This window comes from Rhinolophus hipposideros (assembly GCF_964194185.1).
Source record: "Rhinolophus hipposideros genome assembly, chromosome: 9".
Taxonomy (NCBI): Eukaryota; Metazoa; Chordata; class Mammalia; order Chiroptera; family Rhinolophidae; genus Rhinolophus; species Rhinolophus hipposideros.
In genome coordinates this window covers 10,935,681-10,960,598 of record NC_138055.1, presented here as the reverse complement: position 1 = coordinate 10,960,598, position 24,918 = coordinate 10,935,681, and the positions used below count along the sequence as shown (strand labels likewise).

At 48.3% G+C, this 24,918-nt stretch overlaps 2 protein-coding genes across 11 annotated transcripts in view; both read left to right on the top strand.

Annotated features, from left to right (window-relative positions):
- HMGXB4 (HMG-box containing 4) overlaps positions 1-7,919 on the top strand; it is a gene marked incomplete at its 5' end in the record, with an annotated part of 28,988 nt that extends 21,069 nt beyond the window's left edge. For all 8 annotated transcript variants that reach the window (XM_081061477.1, XM_081061483.1, XM_081061482.1 and 5 more), the window contains 5 exons: positions 497-561; positions 1,554-1,659; positions 2,631-2,797; positions 7,145-7,267; positions 7,756-7,919. In XM_081061477.1, the coding sequence (XP_080917603.1) occupies positions 497-561; positions 1,554-1,659; positions 2,631-2,797; positions 7,145-7,267; positions 7,756-7,800 (506 nt within the window). In that variant the 3' untranslated portion in view covers positions 7,801-7,919. The remainder of the gene's footprint in view (positions 1-496; positions 562-1,553; positions 1,660-2,630; positions 2,798-7,144; positions 7,268-7,755) is intronic.
- Positions 7,920-9,808: 1,889 nt separating this feature from the next.
- Positions 9,809-24,918, top strand: part of TOM1 (target of myb1 membrane trafficking protein) — a 36,607-nt gene continuing 21,497 nt past the window's right edge. The window contains exons 1-3 of one of the 3 annotated variants that reach the window (XM_081061487.1): positions 12,808-12,944; positions 17,328-17,386; positions 24,423-24,507. In XM_081061487.1, the coding sequence (XP_080917613.1) occupies positions 24,470-24,507 (38 nt within the window). In that variant the 5' untranslated portion in view covers positions 12,808-12,944; positions 17,328-17,386; positions 24,423-24,469. Of the gene's footprint in view, positions 12,945-17,327; positions 17,387-23,813; positions 23,928-24,422; positions 24,508-24,918 lie in introns of all 3 variants that reach the window. The other 2 variants (XM_081061486.1, XM_081061485.1) reach the window with 2 other exon arrangements.

The window sequence follows — 24,918 nt, the reverse complement described above, 5'->3', positions numbered from 1 at the left end:
GTGGTAAAAGAACACAAATCTCATTTTTTCCCCTCAATTCTGTACTTTAGATTTTGTCTGGGTTCACTGCAACCATAAAAAGAGATAAGCTTTTTATTTCTGTCTCTTAAATTGATAAAACAGGAAACCGTAAAATTAAATGTTACGAAGCACAGTACGTAAGCATGCAGTTATTTATTTCCAAGATTCCACACTTGCCCTTTTCCTTAAACTGCCCTTGGGTGTGGAGCCATAGTGAGATGACTTATATTGTTGATATTTGTCTCTATATTAGAAGTTAGTGAGGTGAGAAAAACTACACTACAGACCTTGGACAGGGTATTTAACCTCTATAAATCTCACTTGTCTAAGGTGTAAAGAAGCTTTCCGAACTTCTCATCAAGGTTGTTGTGAGGCATACGTCAAGTACCATAAAAGATGCGAATGTGTGGTCTCATCAATCTTCTGTTTTGTTCATAAACTTTTACTTCATTGGGTTTTTTACTCTTTTCGCCAGATTTTGGGGAACTTAGTAAAAAACTGGCAGAGGTGTGGAAGCAGTTGCCAGAAAAGGACAAATTGGTAAGTACACTTTCTTACAAGCATGAGTTTGAATCGCTTTATGCCTTCCAAAATACGCGCTTCTCCTATAGACCTCTCAGCCAAACAATGCTGAAAACAGTGAAAATATGACAAATCAATGGAAAATGTTTTAGTAGAAGCGGACGTTAACACTGGTTGATACACGTTTATTCTAGATGAGGATTTAGCTGCAGGGACGCTGTCTTTTCTAACCTCTTCTAATTTTTTGCAACATCCTTACATTTGAGCCAAAAGATGACCTAACTTGGGCAGTGATTCAAGTGTCAAAAGACAAACTCTAAAGTCCCATTACACGAACACCTACTACTTGTCCGTGGTCTGAGAACTGAGGAAAGTCATTCACTTAATAGGCACCGCAAATAATAAAAACCTGGGACTATGTTTACTGGGTAACCAGGTCGTCATCCTCACCAGCCACTACCAAATACTGTCCCCTACTGTCAAAAAGCTGGTAAGACACTGATAAATGGTCACATCTCAATCGTTCATAGAGGTTTTCCAGCTGGATGATACCGAGGTGGTCTTCAAATTGGAATTATCATCTTGCTTTAAGGTGCAGCTCATCTAGGTGAAACAACTGCAATATTTTTCACCCAGATGGATTATCTTTAGTTGCTGTTTTTGTGTCAGTGTTACCCTGCTATTGCTATTAGACGAAACATTTAAACCTCATGAACATCATACTGAGCCAGATGTTTACCCCATGACTTTACATTTGGACCTTAGAGGGATCGAAAAATCAGGCTGAGATCCGACCGTTAGCACTGAGGGATGTTTGTAGGCCTCTTCCAAGCTGTGCCTGTAATTACTGCCCGTAGCCTGTTCCGTGGCCCTGGGCTTAAAACTGAGCATTAACCCTCTGTCTGCCCCGCCCTCCACTCTTCTCTGTCTTGTCTTCATTCCATGACTGCTTTCCCTTTTAGTTTTTGGTCCTTTTTAATTTATTTTATTTTGCCCTGATCTGACTGCAGATTTGGAAGCAAAAAGCTCAGTATCTGCAACACAAACAGAACAAAGCAGAAGCTACAACTGTGAAAAGAAAAGCCTCCAGCTCAGAAGGTTCCCTGAAAGTAAAAGGTAGTTACCACATCCCTCTCCTGCTTTGAATTCTTTTCTGTAGAGCACTGTAAATTTTCTTCCTTACGGAGAAATTGGGAGAGCAGCCTATGTTAGAAGCCGATGTTGATACCCAGGTATTACTGAAACCAGGGGCCAACCGTGTGTGGGAGCTCATGCAGCCTGCACCGCTCAGCCAATAGACCCACAGAGGAGTTGGGTCATAGAATAAGTCTTTATTACCAGAGCACCGGTGGTCTGAGAGGGCAGTGGGTTAACACCTCCACAACCTGCCTTCACATTCTTAGACCGGCTGGGGGTGTTTAAGGGAAGATATGGGCGTTGCTTCAGAGGTTTTGAGGGTTCTGGGGGTCTACATGGAGTCTTCCCTCTGGCAATGTGGTTTTCTGGTGGAGTCAGCAACCCAGGAACAATGATGGGAGTAGCCTGGTGGACCACTGAGATTGTGATCAGTAAGCCTAAGGCTATTGCTAATCGTAAATTTCAGGGTAATTTTCTAAAATGGAACTGGGTGGGAATAGGGGACATTCCGAGCTTGAGCGGCAAGGGGACGATCTGTCCTTAAAGTATAGCTCAAGAAAAGGTGAGACTGGGGAAGTTGCGAGGCTTCTGTTACGGGGTCCCAACCGGGCCCTGCTTCATTACTGAACATTAGAGGTTGCAAAAATAATTTAAAAAATGTAAATCAGCAAACATTTTCTGTAAAGGGCCAGAGAGGGACTATTTTAGGTCTTGCATGCCATGTGCACTTTCTGTCACATAGTCTTTGTTTTTTCTATAGCCATTTAAAAATGTAAAATTATTCTTACCTCACAGGCCATACAAAAATAGGTCATAGCCAGACGTGGCCCACAGTCCATAGTTTTGCTAATGCCTGGTGGAGCTCATGACAAAGGACAATCAGGAGGGACATTTTGTGGTGTTCAAGGCCATGACAAAGCTTGATCTCTCTGTTTCATCTCTGCTCTCAGCTTCCTCTGCAGTGTTGTCACCCCAAAAGAAATCCCCGCCCACCACCATGCTGTTACCAGCCTCACCGGCCAAAGCCCCTGAGACAGAGCCCATCGATGTGGCTGCTCATCTGCAGCTGCTGGGAGAGTCCCTCAGCCTCATCGGCCACCGCCTGCAGGAAACGGAGGTGAGCACTGCTGTCAGCAGCATGACGCCAGTTCTGCGATCCTCTGCATCCATTCGCTCATTCCGTATACATTCATTGAGCAAGTGCTTTATGCTAGATTATGGCAGGTGTCCAGGAGACAGCGATAGAGAAGACATCCGATGATAGAAACATCTAGAGATTTGGAGTCAAAGTTTACACTAATACCATCCTACTGAAACAAGAGCACAAAAGAGGTCAGAATACCCTACAACTTGTTTTCCAGTTTTATGGAGATACAATTGACATATAACCCTGTAACTTATTTTTATTTTTTAAAAATGCAATGGGAAGACTGAGTACAAATCCCATGCAAGTTTTGATCACTTATACTTCTAAGACAGTTTGAATTTTTCTGTGCATTTCCAGCAAGGTTGTGAATAGACAAATTAGATTGTTTTCGGATTGAGAGTTCCCTCTACTTTTTTGAAAATAGGTAGCAAATAGGGAAATTGAGGTTCTCAAGCTCTTCATTACTCTGTACTGTACTTGAATTGTGCAGGTCAGCATGCCTCAGGGAGATCTTTTAAGTTTCAATTTCAAAATCACTTAACCTGCAAAGCAGTCATGTTCCGTTTCTATAATCATATTCAGTTTGTAATCATATTGCCCCTTTGACTAACCTCACTACTGATTCTAACTCAGTAGTATAGTATTTTAGTTTTCTACTGGGTTCTAACAGGATACGTCAGCAAAGAAAGCAATCTAAGCTGCCAACGCCATTTTTAACCTGAGAAATCAGGGTAGGAATTAAAATTATTCATTTGTTTTGAATTATTATTCAACAAATAAAATGCCAAAGGCCAGTGGGGACGAAGCTGTATCTGAGTTCTTTGGCTATTTTCAAAAATTTAGCAGGTATCAAAACAGCTATTTGAATGGACATAGATATTTCCAGAGTAAAATATCCTAGAATCCTTATTTATTTTTCACATTTAGATATTCTTATGTTTCCTAAAAAGTTAGAATTAAACATAGTTTGTTTTATGCACCATCCATATTCCAGGTTTTTCCTCATGTTTCCATTTAGTTTGGCTAATGTTTGTTGAGTACCAAGGAATTATTCCAAAAACTTGGGGGAGTAGAAAATCTGAATAGCTTCCTGATTATTTCTATCATTAGGAAGCTTACAGTCTAATTGGAAAAAGAGAATAGATATGTAATTAGCAAATTAAAAGAAGCCAGTTTCTGTGAGCGGTTGTTCTGAGTTACACACATATATATATATGGTGACCAGAAAAGAGAAAGAATTTTGCAGAATCTCTAGTCACTTTTTTTCATATAACAGTCTTATTGAGATATAATTCACATACCATAAAGTTCACCTTTTCAAAATGTACAATTTAGTGGATTTTAGTATACTCACAGACCCGTGAACTCATTATTAATTCCAGAACATCTTCATTACCCCCAAAGAAACCCCAGGCCCATTAGAGTCATTTCCATTTCCCCTTCTACTTCACTTTTTCCCACACTTTAGTTATTTGCATTTATCCTCACAATTTTGCAATTTTCATGTATCATTTATGCTAATATTTACATTTTTACTTAAGTAAATCTGTCCATGCTTTCACAGTGATATCCTTGATATTATGTGTGATATTCTGTTATTTTTCTAATATGCATCAAAACAGATGTATATCAAAATAATTAATGTTCACCTATGTGCCACCTAAAATTATCTATTGCACTTTAAGGAACATTGATTTTCTACAGTTTGCCCATTTAAAGATTGAATACCTGAAGCCTAATGAAATGAAGTGACGATTACTAGTTTACACGACAATTTTTGTAACAGAGCCCAGCTTGCCTCACGTCTACCCCTGTACTCATCCTGATGTTATGCACTCGCTGAGGCAGTCAGAGTAATGTTAGAGAATAAAGAGAGTGAGAGGGCGTTGGGAGAGGCTCTCTGAGTGGGAGGTGGTATTCCCACTGGACCTGAAAGGATAGAGAAGCAGGAATGTGTCTCGTGGAGATGTTGAAGAGAGACATTCCAAAGAAATGTCCAAGAAAGCCATGTACTTCTCTATTTCTCAGCCTCGAGGTCTTCTGCAGAGATGGGTGAACGAAGCCTCCATAAGACCCACACTCACACTTGAACCAGATCGTTTACCTCTTTGATATATTGGGGTTCCACATAAGTTTATTTGAAAAAGGTTTTTACTGCTAAAATGATGACAAAACGGAATATCCAATGCCTAAGGTGGCGGAATGTTGACTATTAAGGCTCCAGCCCGAATTACAGAGGGTCTTCACGGGCATTCTAAGGGTCTATACTTTGCTGTCCGGAAACTGCTGCAAGTTTTTGAGTAGAGGGTAATGTGATCAGAGCTCTCATTTGGTTTTCTCTGAGAATAGCTTCTATTTAGATTATGAGTGAAAAGAGACGAGAATTGAAGAGAAGTTGCAATAAGTCTAGTCTAGATATCACAAAGATTTGAATTAATCCAACAAATGTTTCCCAAGAGCTTACTATATGCAGAACACCAACAGTTATTGGGAAGATATAAAAAGGAACAGAACATGGTTCCTGCCCTCAAGTTGCTTATAATCCATTAGGAGAGTCAGACATAAAGTATTAGCTATAATTAACAATAGGGTAAAAGTAATGGAATAATATTACTGATAGCTAACTTGAGTTGAATGCTAACTCAGCCAGCTTTGGTTCAGAGTGTTTTATATGTGTTTTTTCATTTAATGCACATGGTACCTTTGAGGGGCAGAATTTGTATTTCTCCTATTTTGCAAAAGAAACAGACTTAGAGAGGTTAAGCAACTAACTCTGGAGTTCAGCCCCTAAGTGCTGAAACAGGCTGGAATTTGGTAGCTCGAGGTCCATGCTCTTAAACCCTTGCTGTACTGCCGCCCCTGGAAGGGGGAGCTCCTGCTGTACATTGGATGGGAGGGGGAGGGGAGGGAAGGATCAGTGACAGCAAGGCCTTGAGACTGGGCAGTTGTCTGAATGGTGGTGACTTAGAGAAAGGGATGCTGGGAGGAGGGGTAGGGTCTTTCACATGACAGCACGCAGACCTAGCAGGCAGCCAGAAACGCAGTTTTGACAGTGAGGATGTTGGTATGTACCAAGCAGCATCCCCACTGCCTTGTGATCTCACACCCTGTGCTACAGGTGCTGTTAGCGCAGCACAGTAAGCTCTGGTGCAAAAGCAGCGTGTGGCACAGCCACGTCCTCGCCCCAGCCGTCCTGGCCCAGAGCTCAGTCTGTGAAGGACTCTGCTCTGTGGCCTGCGGGGGTGACACAGCCTCACAGTACTTCTAGTTGGAGCAGATTATCAAGAGCTGAGCAGTGGTGTTTGCAGCAAGCAGTCTTATTTCTTATCTCTCTGAATCACAGAGAGGTAGACAATAGGAATTGTACAAGATGTTCAAATTTGAAATGAACCAAGTTTACTTCTTTTTGAGCGTGAACAACTCATCCCAGAAAAGTGATACCAGCTGTGAAAAGCTGCATAATGATGAAGAATGTTCAAGTTTGTGTTTAATGTTAATGTGTAGGGCTATAGAATTCTCTTCGTTCTCCCGTTTGAGCTGTGTTTGTGGCGTTCATCAGAAACATAACTTTTGCATACGTGATCTCCACAAACCTTTCCAGCAGTTCTCCAGCGTAGGTAAGGCATTTTTACTATTCCTAAGTGTAGACTTTTTTTTTTTTCAACTATTCATAAGTGACTAACCCCAGGTTGCATAGAGGGTAAGATGGGTAAGGGACGTAGAAAAGACACCTGGGGATGCATCGTAAAAGTTTTCGCTTTTCCCCCCCTTCTGCATCCCCCCACACACTCCGGTTCAAGCTGTTGTTTCTCAGTCTAGTTGTGTAGGACACAGCTCCCAGGCCCATGCTGGTGTTATGGGCCTTGCGCTCCCCCGCCCCAGGTCATTGGTCACCGGTCATCTGTGGGCAGCTCACAGCAGCTGCCGGCTGCTCACGATGGCTGCCGGTTAGCCGCTCATGGAGGCACAAGGTGGCCCATGGCAGCCCACAGCAGCCCACGGCAGCTCACACCAACCTCCAGGGAGAGCCGTTGTTCACAGTCTTAGCTGTGAAGGGCGCAGCTCACTGGCCCATGTGGGAATCGAACCAGCAGCCTTCGCAGCACATCACTCCAACCACCTGAGCCACCGGGCAGGCCCAAAAGTTTTCTTTTTAAACAACTTAGAGTTATCAAGGCAGATACTTCCATTTTTGCTGCCAGTTTCATAGAACTGCCTAAGACCTAAGAAGCATGTGAGGAAATGAGCCCCAACATGGAGGGACTGTTGGGGGTGTGATTTGCCTTACCACCTCTCCTTTAATGCTCTCCCTTTCAGGGTATGGTGGCTGTGTCGGGCAGTCTGTCAGTGCTTCTGGACTCCATTATCTGTGCGCTTGGCCCCTTGGCGTGTCTGACCACACAACTGCCGGAGTTGAATGGCTGTCCCAAACAGGTCCTGGTGAGTTTTCCTTGGAGTTTTTGGGCCAGACCCCTTAGGAGCCAGAGAGGTGCTGCCTTAATGAGCTCTATCAGGCCTCCTGGCATATAGCACTCCCTTCATATGTCAGCCCAGGCACATGACACTCACTGTATTGTTGAATGCATGCCATGCTTTCAGTGAAACTAGAAAACATGCCATTTCCTAAAACAGTCCTTTGGAGAGACGCATTCAGCCCTTGAATACTGCAACTCCTATGTTTCCTGTTTGCTCTTCTACACACAAAGGAAGTGCAGGAGTCTTCTGGCTTTTTTTTACTGGGATTAATGGGAGAAGTCAGCAGAAAAGTTCCTAGCATAACAGACAACAGGGTGCTATCTTCATTCTCCCATTTTCTCTAACTCTGGTTTTTTTCTCTCATCTCTCTCCCCTGAGCAAAGAAATATGTGTTGGGGCACTAAGGTATAGTACTCCTCAATTGAATCTTTTCCCTTTGTTTTACTTTGCAGTCAAACACGCTAGACAACATTGCTTACATCATGCCTGGACTGTGACAGCAGAGAATCCTGGGACAAAAACCTTATCTTCCCGCGTTGTTGGTTTGTGTATATATATGATTGTTCCAGATCCCCTCACTGGCATCTGGGTGTAGGTTTTAAATTTTTATATACATACATATATATATATATATATACATATATATAATGTACAATATATACATAGGACTGTAACTACTTTGCTTTTAATAATTTTATGAAATGGCAAAGGTTTAGCCAAGAGGAAACCTTGGCATGAATGTGGGCTTGGAATTCTTTTTTCTCCTGTGGTGGATAAATCTGCCTTAAAAATCAATGTAACTTGGGGGCTGGGGGCTTGTTCTGGGTGCCAAGTGCATCTCTTTGTAGACAGCTAAAATGTGATTTTTTTTTCCAAACTCGGTTGTACCTCCAGACCCATCACTGACCATTTGCCTTACCTGTCTTATAGTCTGAAATGTAATAGGAAAGATTATGGGAAGATGCCAGTTGACTGAAGTGCAAACCTTTCAACTTGAAGTGACCCAGGTGGGAGGTGATAAAACCGTTCCCATCTTAGAATTATCGCGATGGCTTAGGTGAACTTAGTACAGGGTTCATGCCAATTCCTGCTATACAGGTGTCCATGTCTCAAAAATTATTGTAATCATTGGTACCATTGGCAGCCTCAGGAGGGGCCGAGGAGTTTTGTGAGCCCTGGCAACATAAAACACCTTGGAGAGGGCAAAGCTGTCAGTACCACCAGTTGAACTGCATATATTGTGAGTTGACCCAGAATCTTTGGTCTGCAGAACGAAGAGCTGGTATCTTCCATTGGCAGCATTCGCTTAGCTGCCAAGTCTTCACAGGGCCCGCTGCTAGTTGCTTGGTTGCTGTGGATGATGAACTTCGCCCAGCGGGATTCTTGGGTTCATCTCATTGGCTCCCCTGGGGGGCACATACACCGTGTTCTGCATTCCACACACGAGTGAATTGCAAAAAATAGTACTCGATTCTCACGTAGGTTTATTTATGCGCGTGTGTGAATGTGTGTTTTAATTATGTGTATTTAACTCTTTAAAAATCTTAGATTTTAATTTATCCTGTAAATTTCTGTACATATAATTTAATAACAAAAGCCTCCACCAGCAACAGCATGTGGAAGATACAGACTTGTTAATTTCTCTCCCCCCCCTTCCTTCCTCCGGCCTCCTCTGAAAACTCCCATCTACATTTTAAGGTATCATGCATCAACAAGGTATCATTATGTAAGGATTCTAATTCCTTATAATTCAATAATGTCAAGAAAGTAAAATAAAAAGGAATGTTTCCCTTCCCAGCTGCCCTTATTTCCAAAGAACCAGACTTTTGCTTCCTGGTTCCAAAGAAGACAGTTGAGCGCTTCAGGGTTGTTTTTAAATGTGGTGTGAGATTCCCTGCCAAAAACCAGCTCTGAGGTAACTGTGCTTTCTTCTCGGGCCTAGACGGAGCTCCACAGCATCAAGGTAGATCGCTGAGGACAGTGCAGCCAGGCTGCATGCTGTTTAATTCCTTCCCTCCTCCCCACCGGTGGGGTCACCGGGCTGTTTCTTAAAGGTATTCTTGCTGCTAAATGCCTTTCTCAGCTCAGAGCACTTCTGAGTTTTCATTGGGGAAACAGAAGGAAACAAGAATGTCTGGGAACCAAAATCAAGAACAGAAATCTTGTTTTGATTCCGTGTGTTAGAACTTGTACTTTGCCTCATCTGTACCCCTGGAAGTTTCCTGTTTGACACAGGGTGTGAAGGAGGGGCCTTGGAGACATGGATTAATACGGAAAGAAGTCCAGTCCTGCCATTGTCATTTGAACACATTAATGAAATCCTGATGAGGACCTGTTTTTTGTTTGTTTTCCTTTAAAATCCAATCCTATTGTATTTGTATTTAAAATTTGTACACATTTGTATAATAATCTGTATCTTGTGGTATTTGGTACTATTAGAGGAAAAACTTTGGATTCAGACCTTGCAGTTTTTATATCATTGTTTTATTTTGTTTTTTTAAATAAATTCTAGCGGTTTGATCCAAACTCCATTACAGTTGTATAAAGAAATAAAATTTTGTACTTATATTATTAAAAATCACATTTTTAATATTTGTAGTCCAGTCTCAGCTATCTTTTCCCTGCTGCCAACCAAGATTGCTCCAAAATTATAAAACCTGTTTTCCACACTATATCCTACCATAATTATCTTAAAAAGAAAAACCCATCTAGAATAGAGGTCAAGTTTCTGATCTTAGCCATTTTCCTAACATACACCTTCCTCTGTTTCTATTAATATTAACTCTGACATTGTGGAATCGCTCATGTTCTGTCTTTCGCAGATTGCAAGCCCAGTGACTTTGATAAAGTGTAGTTCTGTTCATTGGCAAATAAAATTGTATGTACATTACAGTGTTTGCCTAACTCAAGAAAATATCCATCCGTAAGATTCACATCGGAATCATGTGCTTAATATGATATATTTCACGCTGTTTCAGCACTGTCCTAACTTGATGGTATTGGATAAGTCACTTAATCTTTATAGGGGTCCTAAGTCACATCTGTAAAATAGTGTTCATGTCACTTCCTTGTCTCCAAGCCAGCAGCCAGCCAACCTGACATGAATGTTTAGAACTATTGTGAACATTTAATATAGGGAAATTTGACCTTTTTCAAGGTAAAAATTTCAATGCAAACACAAGGTGTTATTAGTCATAAAGTGAAATATTATGATTGAAAGGCTAACTTACAGAGAGGCAGCAAGAAAGACATCACCATATTGCTGAATACTGTTATAGAGAATGACTTGCATAGTTTCTCTCAGTTAATCCTCCCAAAAGCCTTTTGAGTATTATCCCCCATTACAAATAAAGATGCAGAAAAGTGCTTTCCCTAAGGTTATACAGCTAGTAGTAGATGGTAATGCCAGAATAAGCACAATGTTCAAACTGACCCCAAAACCTAGGCTCTCTTCTACCCAAAGCCACTTATGTATGTAATCCATCAGAATCCTCCGTTATCTACAGTACTGAGTGATTGTCGGAAAACTATGAACTGTTTCATTGTTCAAATGCCCTTTTGTCCTAGGTGACTTTTACGATACAGGCCTCACTTTCTTGTCATACTATTGTCTTTAAACTTTGTTGGCAAAGTATGTTGATTTTTGTCTAATAGCACTTAATGGCTATGATAGATGACATTGCATTTAAGCAATATGTCAGTCTTAAGGGACATAAGCACTTTTACCTTTGAGGGTAAAAGGAAGGCATTTGATATTGATAAAACACTTAAAAGGTAAAATTAAAATGGACTTTTTACTAAATGACTTTCTTGCTAGCAAAAATTTTTTAAACATACTTTTAATCAGTTTTGTACTAAATATTTTCCATTTATATTCCTATCGTTTGTGTTGACAAAATCCACACTTCCATTTCTAACTGAATAGATACACAGTATTGTTTGCATGGAGTTGAGATAATTCTACTCTGCTTGGCGGGTATGTGGGTCGTTTCTGCTTTTTTACTCTGAAGGATAAAACTTATAGTGGTTTTATTCGTGGCAGTAAAGTCAAGATCTTTTGCCCAAAATCACTTTAAACCAGAGTGATGCAGGAAAGCAGGAACTTCTGGTAAATCACCACCCAAAGTAATGGAAGAAGCCAAAGGAAGTTCATGCTAAACATACGCCATACAACCAAGCAATGTTCTTAAAGGAAGAAAAATATGCATGGTACCTGACATGAAGTTCATCTTAAAGGTACATGCCCCCCTCCCATAGTCCGAATACCATTATGGAAAAGTAGAATGATTTAAATGTTGTTAGCCCTTGTGCTAGACAATAGTGGTGAGGAAAGGAGACATAGCATCCCAGCCCTCCTGGAGCCTCTAGACTGGGGGGGGGGGGGGAGGGCATTTATTAAAAGGATGTGCATTATTAAAACAAAGCACCGGAGTGCGTGACTCCCATAAAGCTTTTATGTTGTGTATTAAAGATGTCAGCCCTCAAACAGGTTGACATCTGTTAAACACGTTAACACACAGAAGTGATTAAGTTCTAATTTAGGTTTTCCATCCTAAATTGGTGCACAATTTCATAGGCTTTCAAATTTAAGAATCACAAACATCACGGTCAGTAAATCCTAAAGCCACTGACTACCAAAGCGGTGGTTACTGTATCTTCTGGTGTACGTGTCAGAAGGAAAGAAACATAACCAACAGATGAGACCTAACGTGCAGGCAACCTCTGGAACACGGCAGGACGGGAAGGCGTAAGGAGATACCGGAATCACGAAGCTGGGCAAGGCCCTTTGAATCCTAATTCTTGAGGTCCACAGCTGTACGTCGGCCATCCCAGAGACTCCCTGAAGTCAAACGGTGTCTCTGCCTTTTCAGAAAGGCTCATGGCTGCCAATTCTCAAAAGAGCCTGTGACCTAAAAAAAAAATCAGTCCTCGATCTAATTCCAGCATCCAGAGACAAATGGAAACTCAGTGCTTGACTCACACAGTAAATGGCAGAGACGGGCCCTGCTCGCTCGTGGCTACACGTGTGTGCTGTCTGCTGGGATTCACTGAGTGGTCGCTCAGTGTCAAAGGATCTCACACCGCTGGACCTCGACCTCCGGTAGGAAGAGTGCTACCAAGGCAAGGAGACAACCGGCCAAAGGGCGTCAACCCCGGCGGAAGGTGCGGTCCCAAGAGCTAAAACACTTAGGAGTGAGCACCGTAGTCTGGGCTCGCGCTGCAACCTCACCCAAGTCACTTCTCTGGCCCGGACCCGGTTCCCCCGGTGCGTTACGAGAGCACTAGGCCACGCCCCCAAACCTGAGCAAGCGTCGAGGGCGTGGCTTAGAGGTCCAGGCTCTACCGCGCTACGTGGGGCGTGACGTCCGCCGACGCCGAGTGAGCCGCAGTGAGGTCACCGCCCTCCTGTCTCAGTGATCCCGACCCTCCTCCTCAGGGGCGGGGCCTGTGGCCACGCTCCAGACTCCCTCCGCCCTGCCCCCACCGGCGCCACCTCGCGGACCATCCGGCGCGTCACGTGACGGGTCGAAGGCGCTGGCGGTTGCTGTCAGCTGATTCCACGGGTTGGTGGCAGCGGCAGCCGCAACGATGGACTTTCTCCTGGGGAACCCATTCAGCTCTCCGGTGGGACAGCGCATCGGTGAGTCCCTGGAGTCTCGTCCAGCCCCGACGCAGGGCTTTGCGCCCGGCCTCGGTCCCCGCGGGGCTCACCCACGTCCCCAGTCACACACCGGAGGGAGGCAGGGAAGGGGAACGAGCCTGGCGCGTCTCTCCGAGACTTGGCCCCGCCCAGTCTCCCGCCCATCTTGATTGACAAAAGCCTTGGTCCATTAGGGAGCCTCGGATTGTGATGGATACCTGGCACAGCCAATAGCTAAGGAGAGAGGGCGGGTCCGCCCTCGGCTCAGCCAATGCGCGGCTGCTGGGGTCGCGAATGCAGGGAGAAAGTTTAGCCGGTTAAAGGGACTGCCAGCTTTTGCAGTCCTTGGGCTCTTCGCGTCCCCAGCTGGGGTCGCGCAGCCCGGGCTCTTTCCGTCTCCTTCCTGGGTTGCCAGGCTCCCCGGATACGGATACCTGAGAAGGGCTAGAAGTTCGTTCTCCCAGGATCAGGGCTGGGCGTCTGGGCAGCGGCTGGCGGGGACAGGGCCGAGCAGCCCTGCTTCCCCGGGCCTGACACTGGGAACCCGCCGGACGAGGCGGGCGGCCTGGGAGACCCGGGTCTCGGGACGCGTCTTGTTCGGCAGGCAGTCCTCCCCCACCGGCGTCAGCTGCGCGGCGTGGGGCTGCCGGCGCTCGGAGCTGCGGTGACCTTAGACACCGCCCGATCCGGCCTCCTTGGCCCTCGGCGGCGCGGACAGCCCAGCCCTGCGGCCGGACACGCGGGCTTCGCAGGGCCCCGGTGTCCTGCCTGCCTGGCTCCCGGGTGACGGGCGCGTACTGGCTCGTGCCGCGGCCTCTCCGCGCCGAGCTTTCCTTCCTGTAATTCGCGGCTCGTCGGGGGTGGTTGTGCAGGTTGAAGTCATTGATACACGTGAAGCGCTTAGAGCCGCGCCTGCCCGTGTTCTGCGGGAGACGGGGGTGCGTACGGCTTGTCCGCGGTACTGAGACGCCCGCGAGGGGGCTCGGCGGCTCCCGTGGGGGCTCCCTGTGCCCACAGCCCGGGCGGACCCCCGGGCCCCCCCACAGCGAACCCTCCCCCGGGGTCTGGCTGCGTCCCGGCTCTCGGGAGGAGACCGCCGGCCGTGCTGTGACTTCTCCCTCCATCTTTCTGGGTAGTTGAGAGCCTGAACCCCAGACTGGGAAAAGTGGGTCTCTTAAATAAGACATTCTTTCCATTCTTAAATGCCTTGGAAGCCAAACCTGACTTCAGGCTGTCGGCCCCGCTCCGTGGCGTAATTGTCACGGTGGCTGTGGCTCTTCTGAGGTTTTGTAATCAAAGCTCTCTAACGGGTGTGACAGTAGAGGATTTACAAATCAGCGGGAAGCTCCTGGACCGAGTGGGGAAGCTGTCCTCCCAGGACCACCAACACCCACCGCCTCCGCTCCGCACACACACGCGCGCACACACACACACGTGCACACACGTCATTGTTCTAGAGCTCAAAAGAAGGTAGCTCTCCTTTCATCTTTATTTCTTCAGCTACAGATACCACTGCTTTCATCACATGCCAAGTTTGAGACTTACCTGCTTAAAACAAAACTCTGCCCTTCTAAGCCAGCCTGTAAATACCTGAGGCTGTCTTGAAAAGCTCACCTGAACTCTGGGCCTCAGATGGTCAAAGAAAACAGCTTCTCTTTTTACCCTGAAAGGGTTGCCTGCCGTGGCTAAGAAATACTCTGTCCAAAGAGAATGCTACTAAATCACAATACCGTAGAGCACAAACCAAGTTTCACTGCTGGAAGGATCCTTACCCCCCGGGCTCTTCCAACCTTAGGTTCTCGTCTGAATCCCCCACCGCAGGCTGGGCCCCACCCCCAGAGCTTCTGACTCTACAGGTCTGGGGTGGAGGCCTAGAATTGGTCTTGTTAACAAGTTCCCAGGGGATTCTAATGCCACTGGATTGGAAACTGCATATTGAAAACCTGTTTCAGTCCATCGTCTTCATTTTACGCAGGAAAATGAGGCCCAGACAGGGGAAGCTAGAGACTGACTCACCCAGGACCCCGGTGAAATGATAGGAAAGATGAGATGAACTCCCCAGAGCCACTGAACTTTAGAGCAGAAGAAGCTCTAAAAGTAGAAATAAACCAAGAATATCTGCCCTCGGTATTCTATATTTTTCTTTAGATAAAGAGGCGGAAGTACCACTGACTGGCTGTGATTATTGATGACCCAATATTAGCGGCTCGTATTTCTGTAAACTACCCGAGTACAATAATCTTGAGCCTGCCAATTCCATCCCTTGGTGAGGGTAGAGCCTCGTAGAATTGATGTCCCTGGACTCAGCGGATTCTGACGCTGTGTTGGGAGGTGGTTGTGTTGTGTTATGAAACATGTGCCCTGGTACCTGCTAGACAGTTAGTGTCCATAATCGTTAGCCATTGTGGTTTTTCCCTGGTGTGATCATCGTTGCTGATTCAAGTGCCAACCAGGGCCCTGACTGCAGTGCAGCCTCTGGGCTGGTCGCGGCATCAAGGGGAACCAGCAGTCACTGGCTGGGTGGCAGCCACATTCACAGACAGGTCAGGTTTCAGGCTGTGGGGTGGAACCGGTTCTCACTGGGGAATTAGAGCCTTTGACTGACCCTACAGCTAGAACTGGTAAATAGGTTTTGTGAATCGGTTTTGTTCCCTCACTGAGTCAAAGAAATAAGAGTCAATCCCGGATTTCCGCTCTTTTGGATTTAGCAAATAAAAACCATCAGTGTCTTCTAATTAGCCTAGGGCCATCACCCCGTGAAAAGCAGGGGATTCAGGACAAGTTAACTCTTCACCTCCCTACCCAGGAGGTCTCCATCTAGGCCAGTGCTCTCCAGACTTCTGTCCTTCACACACCACCTTTATGCTTTATATCTGCCCCTCTGCCACTTTTCGTTTTATTTTCATAGTATCTTCCTGTTGTTGTCTCGCCTTTTAAAGTTTGACCTCATCCTATGTAATTATGTCCATGAAATCATTACTTTGACGAGCTAGCTCATGTTTTGGTTTTTCTTCCTATTCCATGTTAAATTAAATATGTAACTCCAAATACGTCTTTAAGTTTGCCCAGGAGCCCATCTTACGTGATCCTGAGTAGCACATTTTGGTCATTCAGATGTAAACAGTCTGAATAGGGTCAGAGCTGGGATCCTGCATCAGAAAATCTGTGTTCAGATACCAGCTCCACCCCTCCCCAGCTATGTCCCCCAGACAAGTGACAAACCTCCAAGGGACTTATGGCTTGATAGACGTGGGAAACTTGGCAATTGGTAGAGCACTGAGAAATGCCATGGAGAGCCAAACTGCTGTGCAAGACCCGAGGACAGGAACTAGGCTTTGATCCCAGTGGGGAAGGTAAAACAGGGAAGGAAGGAATCCCGGGAGAAGGAGGGGAGAGAGGAGCCAGTCAGACCACAGGAAGCTGAGACAGGGAGAGTTTAAAGACACCTGTCACCTGTTGGATTGGAACGTGTTTGCATTGGTTAGTATAAACCTCTGGGGTGGTCAACTTTATGTGTCAACTTGGCTGGGTCCTGGGACCAAGATATTTGGTCAAACATTATTCTAGATATTTCTCCAAGGTATTTTTTAGATGAGATTAACATCGAGTAAATCAGATTATTCGATATAGTGTAGATGGGTCTCAGCCAATCAGTGGAAGGCCTTAACAGAAGGAAGACTGGCCTCCCCAGATGAGGGAATTCTGCCAGCAGACGACCTTTGGACCCGAGCTGCATCTCTTCCCTGGGTCTGCAGCCTGCCGGCCTACTTGTAGATTTTTGGACGTGCCAGACCTCCATGATCCCATGAGCCAATCCCTTAAACTAAATCTCCCTCGATAGAGAAAGAGAGAGAGAGAGAGTTCTCAGTGACACCTTTCACACTCATGAGTTGGAGCAGGAAGAAAGAATGTCCTTGTACACCTTGGCCAGCCACTTGAAGCCTCTGTTTTCACAGCCTTGCTCACTCTTACCTGGGTAGGTTTCTAAAATCCTCCTCCATCTGCTGAAATAGTTTTCAGTTAGGTACTCTAGTTAGTTACATCAACTTTAGAATTACGGGTTGTCTTCTGTAAAGTATTTTAGAGTTCCTCTTGTGGTCTGTGGTTACAAAATGGCAGGGGAGAGGCAGCCAGGGTTTTGAAGAAGGACTGCTCAGCAACTTAGGAAACTGGTAGAACTTTCCAACCTAGGTCTGGAAAGAGTTGTTCATTTGAAAAGTAGGCTTCGAGACAGTTTGCTGGCTGGAGAAGAAAAAAAAAAGTGGATTTTGCATGTATGTGACTTAAAAATCTGTTTTACGAGAGTGCTTAAAATTCTCAAACAATTTTTGGTTGGTAATTTTACAGTCGGTAATGTTTGTTTTGGTGCTTGCCTTGTGCTAGGTAAGATGCAGAGCGCTTGAAGTGCATTCTCTCATTTCCTCCTCACACAGCGCTGCAAGGTGAGTGCTTTAGTTGTCCCCACTCTGCAGAGGAGGAAATAAGGCACAGAGAACTCATCCCGGTCACACCCCTGGGAGGACCTGAACTGGGATCTGTCTGTCCTCACTTTTCTCCCTCCTTGCTTCCCCTTAGAATTGAAAGGGACCTGCTGGGTTTTGATGAAAATGCCTGCGTTCCTGTGGAATGAATCTGCTCTGTATTTCTTCCTTCTCCTGCCCCTGAGCACGTTGGTTTCATCCGGGTGCTCATCCTCACATAGCAGGAAGCTTTCACTGCCTCTGTTATCAGGAGAGCCAAACCTCCCCCAGGAGCAGGAGAATTCCACTTATCTCTCCGTGGCCAGAACGGGGCCACGGGGCCACTTGGAGACAGAGAAGCTAAATCCTGTGGGCCAGGGTAAAGTGTCTTTCCCCATGACAAACTGAGTCAGCTCCTTGCGGTGGAGCTAAGAAACATCTAGTGTCGTCCCACAAATGCCATATCCAGTGAGGGCCGGTGAGTGTATTCCCATACTGCATGTCCAGATGGATAGCGCAGCTGCCCTGCGTCCCGATGGGATCTATCGGAATGGTGAAGGCTCTAGAGATCATGCCCTGAGTGGAGTGGTCACAGGACCTGAGGACGTTAGATTGGAAGACAGATTAAAGAGGGACGTGATGCATTCTCAAAATACTCAAAGGACTGCCGATTGGAAGAAAGGTTAGGAGTTCTACACATCAGCTACTCAGGGATCAATGGGGCCCAAAGGGTGAGAGTCTGTCATTTACAGTGTTAAAAAGGTTTATTGTCCTGGTGAGTGTGATGTCATCCTTCAGTCATGTGGCAAACAGGTCTAGTGGAGAGAATTTGGCGACTCATGGACATAATCACCACCCTTGTGTTCACAGCCTAATGGGAGATACAGACAGAAACAAAAAAATCAATACTATAGAGTTATTCTAACCTCTCCACGAAACAGACCTCACAGTCATCTGTGCAAAATGCTGCTGGCCCAGTGAATGAAGCGGCAGGCCCTCTGGGGGGGGGTCAGGGCAGACTCCACAGGGAGGCCTGACCTTGAGCTGGGCTGAGGAGCCTGAGTTTAGGTACAGAGGGAGGAGCACATCCCTGGAAGGAGGACGGCCTGCTCACAAGCACAGAAGCCTGAAGGACCAGAACTGGGGGTGCTAGCAGAGGCCTGGGCTGGTAGGAAGGGGTGTGGGGAGAATGGCTGGGCTGCGTCTCCACCCAGCGTCCTGCCAACCAACCTTCCATGACGTCCATGGTGGCTCCATGCCATAGCGCAGCAGTCCCTGGGGAAGCCAGGGCAGCGGCACTGAGAACACGATGAGGAATATCAGTCGGGTACCGTGGCTGCAGGTGACAGGGGACCCAGCCACCACGGGCCGGGCCTGCCACCAGGTGCTTTCTTACCTAACAAGAAGTCTGAAGGTCGGTGGTTTCAGGGTTGGCGTGAAACCCTGGGTTGGTGTGACAGCTCGGGCTCTTTTGTTCTCTGTCCTTAGCATGTCGATACTTTGTCCTGAGCTTGTCACCTCCTCGGCTCCAGGCCAGGGCACCCCGTTCCCATCCTAGCCTCCTAAGTGAGAGCAAAGAAGAAGGGGAAGGAAAGGCTTCCCCTCCCTGGGCTGTGCCCCTGCGTCCCAGAAGGGATGCCTCCCGCCACTGCTGCCCAGCAGACACCCCCTTTCTCCCCAGCATCAGAACTGGGTCACTTGCCCACTTCTGGACCAGGCGCTACAGAAAGAATGGGATTGCTGCTTTGGGAGGGGGAGAAGGAAGGGATGGCTATGCGATAGGCCAGGCAGGCGTCTGCCACCGTGGTTCCGTGCCTGATTCCATCTCTCCAGCGTACGGTTGGTCTGTCCTGAACCATCGGCATATTTCCTTCTGCCTCAGCAGCCACTCCTTTTTCCTCTGGCTGCCTCACTCCCTCCTGGAACCTTCAGCCTCCCACTGGTCGCTTTTCTCCCCAGTCCCCGAGACTGACGCTCAAGCCCTTCTTCTCTTCTTCCTTCCTCCTCGGTGATTCATCATCAGTTCATTCATTCGACAAATGCCACTCCTCTACCGGACTGTCCCTCCTCCACCTTCCCCAACCTGGTGACTCAGCCTCTGTGCTCAGCTCAGGTGGCACCTCCTTGCTGGACCTTCCTAGTTCCTTCTGCTGGTGCTCACCCCTCCTCACGGCTGCCACAGCACCCTGGACTGACATCCGTCAGTTCACTTAGCCCATTTTGCCCTCAGAATGTTTGTCCAGCTGTTACCTTGACCACTTTGGGACCTCCTCAAGGGCAGGGATTCTGTTTTTCTTCATCTTTGCTTCTCTAGCACAGCTCCGACTACTGTGGGAGGGCAGAGAGGTGGGTGGGAGGGGACTAGGCCGGCCGGAAGAAGGCATTTAGAAGGGAGGGTGGATGGGATAAGGGGGCGCCAAGGGATGGAGGCAGATGGTGGGTGGGGAGGTGAACAGAGCTGTGGGTATTGCTTCCAGCAAATTCCAAACATCATATTGTCTTATTCATAAATATTTCACTGTCTCTAAAAGGAATGGAATGGGGTTATTATTTAACAACAAACAAACCATAACCACAATACCCTTACAGACTTTAAAAAATTGTGCAGATGTGTTTTTTAAAACCTGACAACAGTAAAGACTAGAAGGAAATCTTCACAAAGGTTTACTGTGGCTCCTTGAGTGATATGCGTAGGTGACTTTTACGATGTACAGATGGCATTCAATAAACGTGCTCCAGAAAGGAAATGGCTGTGCCCTTGCTGTGGTGCCAGTCGTGGGAGGAGCTCTCAGAAGAAGGCCTGCGGGAGCCACCGAGAGCTCATGCAACGTGTCACTGTTTTTTTTATCATGCTCAACTAGCTCCTCTGGGTCCCTCTCCCCTGGGTCAGTGAGCCCTGCCCTAGACTTGGTCATAGTCTCGGCTGGGACTAGATGTGCTGTTAGCACTGCCTTTAAGACAGTCCCTTACTATTTACAAACCGTATTTCATTGAATCTGAGATACTGTGGAGTGTAAAAAGAAAAAGCTGCCAACGGAGCTCTGGCTGGTCATCATTTGTGAGAAACCTTGTATCAGAGGGTTTCAAGAGTGGAAAGGGGAGCTTAACCGTGACACACCGTGAATGCTCTCCAGGGTGGGGTGTGGAGGGGACTCAGTGCTGCACGGGAGCGGCGAGGCCGTCTGGAGGTGGCCGGCCCTTCGCACGCATTGAACAAACCTCTGCTGTCCAGCCCAGCAGACGGCGGGCCCAGTGGGAGAGGCGCCCCCAGGAGCCCCGAGTCCAACCGAGGCAGGCGGAGACGTCCTCCAAGGGGGCAGAGCAGAGTGAGGGCTCACGGCTTAGGGCCACACAGGACCTGCTTCTTCCGCCTCCAGCCCTGGGCTTTGGGCATCAGCTGCCCCACATATTGTGGGTGGGGGCTGTGGGGAGGTGACACAGGAGGTAAACCAAGCATCCTGCACAGCCTGAAATTCAGTGAATGCTGGTCCTTTTGTCACTGTTACTCAGGATGTTACTGGCACGGCGCAGGATGACAGGTGACACAGTCTGCCCAGTGGGAGGCAGTGCTGAGGGCCTGGCTCTGGGGGAGGGCCTTAAACGATGAGCGGAGAATAGCCAGCACATCCAAATCTCACAGCCCTCGTGCCGTCTCAGCGCCTGGTCCTTCCTATCATGGCATTTTTCCTTTTGCGATGTCAGCCTTCCACTGGATTGTAAACCTCCTGAGGGCAGGACCTGGTCAGTTTTGCTCACCGACGTCTCCTGAGCCCTGGACAAGTATTGAGTGTGTTTAAGAGGCACATACAGTGGTTAAGAGTCTGGATTGGGGAACCAGGCCTCTTTGGGTTCAAATCTCTGCTCTGCAACTTACGAGTTGCGTGACCAGGGGCAAGTCACAGACATCTCTGCGCCCCTCGGTTTATTCCTCCTCCGTCTAAGAGCTGTGGGGAGGGGTAACGGACTTAGTGAAGTGCCGAGTCCCATGCCTGGGGCATGCTGAGTGCCAGTCCTCACGATCGTCATTGTCACCTGTGAGCCGATGCCTGACTAAAAGGAGGAGAGGCATTCCAGGCAGAGGCGGGAAAGAACAAGTGGGGAGGACACAGCTGACTGTGACCGAGTCAGTCCCGACTGTCCCTCGGCCCTGAAGAGTTCCGGTTTTTGCCCTCAGGCAATGAGGGGAAGGGGGCCTGGGACAATTTTTAGATGGAAAAGTACTGGTTGGATTTATGTTTGAGGAGTGTGGAGGTGATGGTCCAGGCCTGGAGGAGGTGACGGGGCCTAAAGCAGAGCTGTCACAGTGTCGATGGAGTTGGGGGGCAACTCTGAGCAGCTGGAATCTACAGGACTTGGAGACCGAATGTGCAGGGTGGGGAGAAGGTTCTCGGCTGCTCCCCTCCTGGCCGACTTGGGGAGTAGGAGGTCAGTGAGCCCCACGTCCATGACGCTGACCACGGTTTCAGTGAGCACCGCAGAAGTGGCCTCCTCCAAAGCAGTGGAAGGAGCAGGGTTTCCCCTCTGGCTGGGAGGGCCTGCTGCCCCCCAGATACTCGGGGTCCCCCGGGGGCAAATAGGCTGGGACCACGGGCCTGGAGCAGCCATGTTTTGGGTGGCTGCTCTTTCCTGCACTTGGGCCAAGTCACGATTTTGGTACTTAGCAGTTACTGGTCACTGCTCTTGCTGACGTGGTACATGCATTATCTGACTGAAAAGTCTTAATGTCCGTGAAGCCGTCAGTCTTATCTGGGTTTGACAAATGAGAAATGGACACTCAGAGGGCTTGGATCCTTGCCCTGGGTCTCTGAGTAAAGAGGTGAGGCCAGACTGCTCTCACCTCTGTGCCTGTGTCCAACCTGACTGTGCTTTTGCCACCGTACTGAGCAGGGTCTCTGGAGCCCTCGGGGGATGGTGTGTGCACCAGGCCCAACGTGGAGGGACAGGCTCCTGAGCACACAGACAGGCAGGCACCCAGTGGTCCAGACCCACAGGCCAGCCAGCTCGAAACAGCAGTGTGGCTGGTGGAGGTTTGCAGGGCCTGGCTTCCTCAGGAGCTGGGACAAGAGCAGACCTGCTCCTGGGGGCTTTGAAGGTTACCGCCAACAGCTCAGAGGCGAGGAAGTCAGCTGTCATTCTCTTGGAACTGGTAACCACTGTCAGAGTTCTCATCTCCCCTTCTCAAAATAGCAAACTGAGTTACTTTTGTGGTTAAACACGAAAGCAAAACAAATATCCCCAGATTCCTGTGGGTTTAAATGTCTGCCCGTAATAGAACACACCTCCCCCGTAGAAATCTTTATTAAGGAAGTCATACATCTCTCCCAACCCTGCGGTCTACTGCCAGACCTGAAGGAAGTTGGCAAGTCATGGATGGGTACGTTGGTCCTGTCCAGGTCGGCACACCTTTCTTCTGCTAAAATTGTCACCTGGATCTTGTCTCTCTTTTGCCTCTGCCTCTCCCCTTTCCTATTTAGGCTGACTGCAGCCCCCTTTCCCCCCTACCCCTGCCCCGGAAAACACTCCATGCTCTGAATGGCTCTGCCCACTGCTGGCACTCAGGCCTAAGGAACTGAGGCCTGCTGGTGGAGCCAGGGGTCCAGGAGGAGGGGCAAAGGGCCTGAGTGCTCCAGAGGACCCCCTGGGAAAGCAGAGCTCCCTGACCCCTGATGAGAGATGGGGCCAGTGGCATCAATGGCCGCTCCTCCCTTACCACACTGTGACACGTCAGTTTCCTCATTCGTTGTCAGTAATGTAGGGCTGTGAGGACAAATCACATTCTTTATAGAAACAGCTAACGGTATTTGGTGCTGCGCAGAATATAACTCAGGAAGTGGAAGCGTTACTGTCATGGAAGGGTCTCGAGGCCTGGCTGAGGGTGAGGGGGCCTCTGAAGATTTGGGGCACAGATGGAGGCCTTCGCCTTCAAGCTTCAGGACGTTCCCTCTGGGCTGCAGGGAGAATGGATGGGGAGGAGCGAGGCACGAGGAGCTGAGGCGTCCGTTTGAGAGGGAGAGGGTGCTGGCCAGCTGGGCAGCCCAGAGGCTAGGGCAACAGGGAATGGGTAGGATGGAGAGTCAGGCCAGTGAGAGGTAGCCCAGGCGTCAGGGATGACCAGTGCTTCTGGCCTCTGTGCGGGGGATCTCTGAGAAGTGGCATCTGAAGGAGGAGGAGGTTCTGCGTGGGTGATTAGCCACTACTCCCCAAACTCTCCAGAATCGGGTCCAGCCCCTCTGCTCAGAGGGGCACTTGTCAAGCTCTCTTTGTTTCTTCCCATTTGGTTCAGTAAGTGGGTGAGTCCCCAAGGGTGAGGAGTGTGACACAAGGAGCCACACTCAGAACATACTTGTAAAGTGATTGAGTCCGTCTTTCAGCCCTTTTAAAGGGAGCCTTTTCTCATCCCCTCCCCCAGCCATAATCTAGGGAATAAAGCAACCCACCCTGCTGCTGGGTCTCTACCTGACGCCTCAGCTGCCAGGCATGTGTCCTGGGCCACACTGGCATCCATCTGGCCACAGGACCCAAGGTAGGACCCAGGGTGGAATGAAGTCAGGCTAATTTCAAAACCAAGGTCACAGAAGCCACAGTTACCAGGAGCTGCCCGTGCTGGCCCTGCCCAGTCACATGGCGATGGCCCCCCTCTGCTTGGACAGGCCCAGGCTCAGAGCCTCGGCCTCTTGGGCGCCATAGGGTGGGGACCGCGTCCATCGGGTCTCTTTTTGCATCCCCAGTGCCTGGTGCAGGCCTGACACATCCGTTTGGTACTCTGAGCCACAGCTTCCGCAGTGGTCAAAAGACAGTGGTTCTCCCAAGTCCATGTGGCTGCTAATAAGAATTAAGTGACACGATGGGACAATGTAGAGAACACAGTGCCAGGCCCATCTCGGGTGCCCAGAAAGCATCCATCGTCCTCCCTCTCCATCTCTTCTCACCCTCCCCGCCCCCCACACAGCCCCACCCCACCATGTGAGTTTGTCATCGGGGTCACACACCTTTGTGACTTGTGGTTTCTTCTCCTCAGAGAAAGCTACAGATGGCTCCCTGCACAGCGAGGATTGGGCCCTCAACATGGAGATCTGTGACATCATCAACGAGACGGAGGAAGGGTAAGTGGGGCAATGTGGGGATGGCCACCTGCAGCGCTGCGTTAACCTCTGCGCCCTGCCTCCTGCCAGGGGCCCCCGATCCTGGTCCCACTACTTCTGTACAAAAACCAGGCGCTGATTGTGGTCTTCAGGGTCAGGAAGGTCTGCAGAGGTTGTCTGAGCCCCACCCCACGCAGGAATGTGGCATTTTAAACATTTTGGAACCAAGATCCTGTCTTACCCTCTCACTAGATGCCTGAGAAGCCCAGAGATGCCAGGTGCGCAGCTGGCCAGCGGGCCCCTGGGTGCTGCTAGCCCACACAGCCTCGCGGCAGCAGTCCCGCCAGCTGATCCTAGAACATCAGCGAGGCAGCCTCCTCCTAGGACAAGGCCAGCCTGCGAACTTTAGGATGAGGAAGTGGCCCTGAACAC